Source organism: Phalaenopsis equestris, unplaced genomic scaffold, assembly GCF_001263595.1.
Source record: "Phalaenopsis equestris unplaced genomic scaffold, ASM126359v1 Scaffold000258, whole genome shotgun sequence".
NCBI classification, from domain to species: domain Eukaryota; kingdom Viridiplantae; phylum Streptophyta; class Magnoliopsida; order Asparagales; family Orchidaceae; genus Phalaenopsis; species Phalaenopsis equestris.
In genome coordinates this window covers 1,549,187-1,557,482 of record NW_018164700.1, presented here as the reverse complement: position 1 = coordinate 1,557,482, position 8,296 = coordinate 1,549,187, and the positions used below count along the sequence as shown (strand labels likewise).

The following is an 8,296-nucleotide window of genomic DNA, read 5'->3' as shown; positions in this document are numbered from 1 at the left end:
GAGGTTGAAAAGCAGTGTCGATGTTTCCAAGGTTACATGAACAGTCTCCATGAATTGGCACATGCAAAAGAGGTGTGCCAATGTTCATGCATGAGTTGCTTGAACACTATCAATTTTCTTAAAATCTATTATAAAATATAATATCAAAATAAAAATTTGTTGTAAGGTTTTAACAAAATATTATATTATACTTTAATACTAAATCTTAATATAATCGAACTCCGGATCAGAGAGAACTTACAACTGACAAACAGATGCCCGACCAACTGATCTGAATACGATGTGTATATATATATAATATATATTTATAGATTAGTTGGTCGGACATCTGCTTGTATACATATATATATACACATATACTTGGAATGAAATGGTGTATTTGGTTTTATGAAACTTAAAATAATGACATTATTTTAAATGTGATATGAAAGATTTGAGTAATATAAACGTCGGAATTGGGTGATATGTATGAAATTGGCCACATATATGTATTTTCTGTAACCTTATAATTATTTATGTGAATGTACGTGTGCATATATAGAGAGATGAACTTTTTTATACTCTTATCTCTGTGTGTGGTGTATATATATATATATATTATAGATATATATTGAGCATATTGAAGCCATTTAAGGCCTAATAATGCACATAATATGAAATGCATCTTATTATCAAAAAGGGGTCTTATTTAGTCCCTATAATAAGTAATTAAGACTTATTACATGATAGATAATCAGTCAAAATGTATAGAGTTTTTTTTAGGGCAAGTACATGCAGAGCTGACATTTATGAACCGAGCATTTAGGTGATTATTTGAACGACAGAATCAATGCATTTATGCGAGCAACGATCAAATCATTGATAATTTGATAACAACGATAAATATGGGTTGGAATTTTATCATGAATTTTGATATTTATGTGAGAAATTTGAAAAATGGATGAAAGAAGGTGCTTGATTTGTAAATAAGGTGATATTTATGTATTTGCCCCTCAAATGGAGTCCCTTGTGAATCTTCATTATGTTAATAGAAGTTTATTGTTCTTATTTATAAAATAATAAACACAAGTCATATTTATAAATAAAATTTTCATGAGATTTTACATTTGTGCCACAAAAAAGCTATACATTTATAATATCTAATATTTAAAACTTCATATTTACTTATATATAAAAATATAAATTTTGAATTATTTCCGAAATTAAGCCATCTTTATCTTTTCTTAAATGAAAAACGTCTTTTAAGAATATTTTTCAATATTTTTAAAGAATATTATTTTATTTAAAAATGCGAACAAAAAAGTAAGAATTCTATAATATTGATGTGTGCTGGAAAATTTGCGGCGGTAGAGTAACAGACTATCACATGAAAGTTCAGTACACACACAGACGAAAGAGAAACAAGCAGTGATGACTCCAGAAATTTTTATGTGGAAAACCTGTAAGGAAAAAATCACGGGGTCTGATCTAGTTGCGGAAATCCACTATTGATTGATGATTATAGAAATCTCTTGTCTCATAGACGAGAAATGATAATTATATTTTTCAGATTACAACGTCGACTGACGGCGTATGGGGTCTGACCTAGTTGTTGAAATCTACTATTAATTGGTGATTATAGAAATCTCTTGTCTCACAGACGGGAAAGGGTAATTATATTTTTCATATTACAATGTCGACTGACGACGTCTGGTTGGTGGTGATCGATTGTAGTTAGTGGGGTTGATTGTAGTTAGTGGAGGTTGATGACAATCGGTGGTGGTCGTTGGAGGTCAGAGGTGGTTGACGGTTGTCGTCGGCGGTCGGCAGTGGTCGAAGACGGAGGTCAGCGGTGGTCGACGAAAATCGGCGGCGATGCTAAGCTGCAGTTTCTTCTCAATGCCTCAAACTCTCTACAATCATGCTAAAATATGTACAAATATTTTTTTTAAAAAATAGGATATTAACAGCCATTTTAATAACTAAAATATTTAATACAACCATATTAAAGTTGTGAGGTAGGTTTGTAAATCTTTTTTTAAATTTATCTTTCTGTATATTATAAAGACGAAACTTTAAAACCATTCACACAATTACCGATCTAGAGAGAAAGAGAAAGAGCGGAAGAAATCTCGCAATCAACGCTCGCGTTTTTCAGCTGCTTCTCTCTCTTCCCCGTTTGAAATACGAGCGAAAAAGAAAGAGAAAGCAAGTCGTTTGTAGATGGAGCATTCTACCGATACAAACCAGATTGCATTACCAATGTAAATTCATTACCTTTAATCTCCTCCGCCATTAAAGCCCTGCTCCCATGGTTAATGATTCTAGCTTCACCCTCCCCTCTTTATTCCTCTCCTGCTCTCTATTTCCTTCTCGGGGAAAATTTTCCGTTTTGGATCCTTCGAGGAAGTATCTCTTAGTTCGAAGAATCTGATTTTCTCATTTATAGCAGATTTCTCGATTCTTGGTATCCTGTTTTCTCGCTGCTGGAACTCGAATAAGAAACCAATTGAATCTGTCTGGAGTTCCTGATCTTACGCAAACTGTGAAATCCTAACGAGGAACCTGGATCTTGAATCAGAATGGGTAACTGCTGCGCGAGGCCTGTTGATTCTTCCGATAAGGTGGAGAAGAGGAAGAACAAGAAGGGGAAGAAGCAAAACCCTTTTTCCGTAGGGTACAAACGAAGTCCGATCGTCGGCGTGCCGAAGCTCGTGGTGCTCAAGCAGCCCACCGGCCGAGATATCGGCGGCAGGTACGAGCTCGGCGACGAGCTGGGAAGAGGAGAGTTCGGGATCACCTATCTCTGCACCGATAAAGCCACCGGGGAGAAATTTGCTTGCAAATCGATATCCAAGAGTAAGCTGAGGACTGCGGTCGATATCGAGGATGTGCGGCGTGAGGTCGATATCATGAGGCGTTTGCCCGTACATCCCAATATCGTGAGCCTCAAAGATACTTATGAGGACGATAGCGCTGTTCATCTTGTGATGGAGCTCTGTGAGGGTGGAGAGCTTTTTGACAGGATTGTTGCCAGAGGGCACTATACTGAGAGGGCGGCTGCTGCGGTCACCAAGACAATCGTTGAGGTCGTGCAGGTGAGATTTTTAGTTCTTGTTGATTTTGCTTAAGCAGGTTGATTGGCCGGCTTCTGAACTTTTTGTGCTTTATGATCTCTGTTTGATACTTAATGGCCTATGGTCTTTGTAGGGTTTAGGGTGAAGCATGGCTTTAGCAAATTTTGTAGATTTAGTTTTGATAAATTTTGAGTGCATTAAAATCTGAAAATTGTTTGGGTTGACAACTGTTTTATCTTGCCAAAGTTTGATAAATCATATGATATATGTTTTTAGATTTATGATTTATGAGATGAAAACTTCCTAAATCTGTTAACTGGACATGATTTATCAAAATAGTAGGTTTTAAAGCGTTCAAAATTCTGTTAGGTAGGATTCAAACTAAAATGAACTTAGATCCTACCTAAACTATGAAGCCAAATAGCCCCTGAAGGGTTTGCTTATTAATTTACGTATCTCATTTAGATTCTCCGCTTAAGTTATTCCAGTCAACAAAGCTTTCAACGTGTATGCTCATGGTGTGGTTACTTTTGTGGTTTAAGATTGCTCTACGTTTTGCCTCTGCGCGTTCTCTTGGTCTAAATATAGCTTTCTAGGATTAATTTCCTAAAAGCGTAAAAAGGCAAAATCTCAGAAACTTATTCCATAAACTTTATAAACCAAATCTTTTCGTGACTTTTATATTTGATTTTGTTTTATCCCACAAGTTAAATGTTAGTGCCTTTTTCTTATTTACCTTTTTTATTTTATTTTCTTGTGTTGGTGCATTCTTCATTTGTAATTCATACTTTCTATAGTTTATTTTGGTAGTATTTCCTCTTGTTGACTACAGATTTTGATGGGGTAACAAATTGTTGTTATGCTTCTTTTGCAGATGTGTCACAAGCATGGAGTGATGCATCGCGACCTAAAACCTGAGAACTTTTTGTTTGCTAATAAGAAGGAAAATTCTGCACTGAAGGCAATTGATTTTGGTCTGTCTATATTTTTCCGGCCTGGTATGTAAGGTTATTATTCTTGTTTTTTTTAGTATTGTGCTATTGTTTCCATATTTGCCTTTATATAGCTGCAAATGAACAGAGCCGGGTTGAGCAGGTGCCTATTCAAGCTCGAGCTCGCTTATTAAGAGGTTTTTTAAGCTCGGCTCGGGCTTAAGTTGAGCTTTTAAGGCTATGTTTAAGCTCGAGCTCGTTTATAAATGTCCTGTTGGAGTTTTGTTCATATAGGGGTCTGATCAAACTTATTAATGAGTAGCTCATTTAGCAGAGTAAACAACCCACAATTGAGCTTTAATTTAGCTTACTTGAGTTTTATATGATCAATTTGTTGGGGAAAATAACGAGGCATATCAAATAATGCTTGTTTAGTTTAAAAATAAAATTTAGGTGATGGTTGTTTGTGAACGAGCTGTAATCATGTTTGTTGCCGAGCTTTAAATGATACTATACATGAACATAAATGAATCAAACAAAAGCATATTCGCTTAGAAATTGAGTACTCATAAAATTGTTCAAGCTTGTTCGACTAATTAGTCAAACAATTACGAATGAGCTTCAGTTGAGCTGAAGCACGAGTAACTTGTCAAACTCTGGGCTCATTTGCAATTCTATGCTTTTGGTTTTATCTCATTGAATATGTGTAAGAATTCATAAATATTGAGCTGATATATTTTCTAGTCTTAATGTTTCTTCAACTTTTTGTTCGATGCCATGAATGATTTTTTTGTTTCATGAGCAGGCGAACGCTTTACCGAGATTGTGGGAAGTCCTTATTACATGGCTCCAGAGGTTCTGAAACGGAATTATAGCCAAGAAGTTGATGTGTGGAGTGCTGGAGTTATATTATACATATTGCTTTGTGGTGTGCCACCTTTTTGGGCCGGTAATGTTCTATCGTTTAGTGATCAGTATAATCAGGATTATAAATTTTTTGTTTTGTTCGTAGAATATGTTCTACAATAAAAATGTTTTCTATGCAGAAACTGAACAGGGAGTTGCGCAGGCAATTATTCGGTCCGTTGTGGATTTTAAGAGAGACCCGTGGCCTAAAATTTCAGAAAGCGCCAAAGATCTGGTTAAGAAGATGCTTGATCCAGACCCAAAGCGCCGCTTAACAGCTCAAGAAGTGCTAGGTAAATATCATATTTAAACATTATTTTTTGTAGTTTTCATCATCATCAAATTGATCATGGCATCTTGACACATTAATTAAAACCATTTTAACTTTAAAAAGTGAAGTATACCTTTCCATGCATACATAAGTTGGCATGTATGTAAAAGTTGAAGTTTAGCTTTTAGATTTGTAAATGCATAGTAATTAGCTGGTATGTATGTAAATCTTCCTTATTATTTTCTTTATGAGCATATTTTTCTTGTATTTTTGCACTTACACTCAAATATAATGAAGACTGATCAGCTATATGCCTTCGTCTGGATCGTACTGACATTTAACTTGCCATTTTCTATTGCAGGTCATCCATGGTTGCAGAATGCCAAGACGGCTCCGAATGTTAATCTGGGCGAAACTGTTCGAGCCAGACTTCAACAATTTTCTTTGATGAACAAGTTCAAAAAGAGAGCTCTTAGAGTAAGATTCATCCTCTGTAGCACCCAATCCTCTTATATGACCTTCGACACTAAACTCTTTATCTGCTTGAACTTTGTCTCAAAGCATTTGGAAGCCTGATTTTGCAGGTTGTGGCTGAGCATTTATCTGTGGAGGAAGTTGCAGATATAAAGATAATGTTTGAAAGTATGGACATAAACAGAAAAGGGAGAATCACACTGGAAGAGCTCAAGTCTGGACTCCATAAGCTCGGCCACCAGATTCCTGATGCAGATGTTCAGATACTAATGAATGCAGTAAGTGTTCGATTTATTTGTAGTATGCTCTAGACTTGTTTCAAAGATTTAATTTCTATTTGGGGTTCTACTTTTTCGAAAATATTTTGGTGAGAAGCTGTATTTTATTATCAAATTTGTAAAGTGCGGTGGTTTTAAGAAAGTAGTTGTCTGACTTTTAGGAAAAAAAAAATATATTTATAAATCACATCATAATTTTCTAATAAATTATTTTCCCCGACATAGCTTTACGAATCCTTTACAAAAAGCCGCAACTGCCCCAAACAGACTCTTAGTCCAGCATTAAGTACTTTTTTTCTGAAAACAGACACAAAGATCATGATTTTTTTGTTCTTGTTTTAAGTTCATCCTTACATGATGAGCTTCATCCATTTGTGATGGCAGGCAGATGTTGATGGAGATGGAACACTAGAATATGGTGAATTTGTCGCTCTGTCAATTCACTTGAAGAAGTTGGGGAACGACGAACATCTTCACAAAGCCTTCGCTTACTTCGATCAAAACAAGAGTGGCTATATCGAAATCGAAGAGCTGAGCGAGGCACTCGCCGACGACTTGGGTCCTAACCATGATGAAGTCATCAATGCCATCATCCGAGATGTCGATACCGACAAGGTCAGTTCAACATATGATTACTCACAACCTTCGTACACAAAGTCAATTGAGATTTCTTAGATTTGGGCTTGACGTGCGAACCTTCGCTTTACCAGGACGGAAAAATTAGCTACGAGGAGTTTGCGACGATGATGAAGGCCGGTACGGATTGGAGGAAGGTGTCGAGGCAGTATTCGCGCGAACGCTTCAATAGCCTTAGTTTGAGGTTGATGAAAGATGGCTCATTGCAGCTAAACAATGAGGGTAACTGAATTCTTTGGCCATTTTCACTTGGCTCTTCTTCCCTTTGCTTTGGAGTGACATGAAATATATAGGAAGTGGGGTGTATATATGTGTAATGTTCTCCAAGAGCTTAGTGTTGTTGGAATTGAAAATAATTATAAGTCTATGCCTTTTTCTGGGCTCTATTTCTTACTAATTGTTTCACATCACCTGTAAAAAGAAGAAATTGAGATGAAGTGTTTTCAAGGATGAGCATGGAAGGTATTATTTTAGAATAGTTTATTTGCCATAATAAATGTTCAGAGCAGTACAGTTCTTCACATAATGAGAACAACTGCTCATAAAAATCTCTTCACTAAAGCTGAATTCAAAATTTTGAGGCTTTAATTGTATAAAAAGTGGGTGGAAAATTTTAAAAGTTGATTCATAGTCAACTTACTAATTTTTTATTTTTTATTTTATTCAACTTGTTTTTTTTCCTAGGAAAATTTGCATACATACTAGACGTTTCTTTTGTATTTACATATCTAACCCCTAAATTTTGATATTTACGGTTATAATACTTTGGTGTGACATAAGTTTATGCATGAAAAATATGTATTTCATTTTTTAAAAGTATATAATGGAAGTTTTCATCAAGTGTTGTTAGTATAGATATAAAAGTCTTGGAGTTATATTTGCAAATACATACGAATTATGTGGTATGCATGTAAATATACTTATTTGAAAGTGAAACATTTCTAACCATATGATCATGATGGCAAGAGCCATAAATTGTGGAGAATACTTTGCGCAATAACATTTAATACATTACTTGAATTCTTTTGATGGACTTTTGTGCAAATTTCATTTAATACATTGGATTTTTTTTTTTTTGCACATTTGTTGGGGGGAGAAAGATTGCGGCCATCTATAATTAGGAAAATTATTGCATACGAACGGCGTATGCAGAGATGCATGCGTCATATGATCTCTACCGTTGATCATACCAAAGTTGTATTTTGGTCAGCCATTTTAAAAAAAAAAAAAATTGATAAAAGCTTTGATCAATGGTGGAGATCGCACGGCGCATGCATTTGATAAAATCTTTGATCAATGGTGGAGATCGCACGGCGCATGCATCTCTGCATAGGCCGTCCGTATGGAATAATTTTTCGACTAAGATTATTGTGTTGTTGGTTGTTGGAATTTGTTACTTGTGGACTATACAATTTAAAATGTTATAAAATTAATTCCACTTTTACAACTTTATTATTATTATTATTATTATTATTTCTTGTCTTATATAACGTTTTTTTTCGTGTGGTTGGGTGAGATTTGAAATATAAAATTGCAAACCAAATTGGAAAAAGATTTTTATAATTTGAAGACTTTCTAGAAGAGACTTGATATTCTATTGGAGTTGTAAAGTAGAAACGGTGATTTTTGTTTCTATTGTGTTTGATGCGTATAGAGTTAAAATTTTCTTTTAGGGAATCATGACAATTGACAATATAACTTTCGAGACCTTGCTAAGTTGCTATTAAAGAGGGAGTAAAATGT

At 35.0% G+C, this 8,296-nt stretch overlaps 1 protein-coding gene across 1 annotated transcript; it reads left to right on the top strand.

The window, feature by feature from the left end:
* The first annotated feature begins 2,073 nt into the window (after positions 1 to 2,073).
* LOC110024494 (calcium-dependent protein kinase 20-like) lies at positions 2,074 to 7,066 on the top strand. The gene is made up of 8 exons (XM_020724497.1): positions 2,074 to 3,077; positions 3,931 to 4,054; positions 4,794 to 4,937; positions 5,035 to 5,187; positions 5,527 to 5,642; positions 5,750 to 5,917; positions 6,302 to 6,532; positions 6,628 to 7,066. Exons 1-8 carry the CDS (start codon positions 2,562 to 2,564, stop codon positions 6,781 to 6,783), a joined length of 1,608 nt encoding a protein of 535 aa, XP_020580156.1. The 5' UTR covers positions 2,074 to 2,561; the 3' UTR covers positions 6,784 to 7,066.
* The last annotated feature ends 1,230 nt before the right edge of the window (positions 7,067 to 8,296 follow it).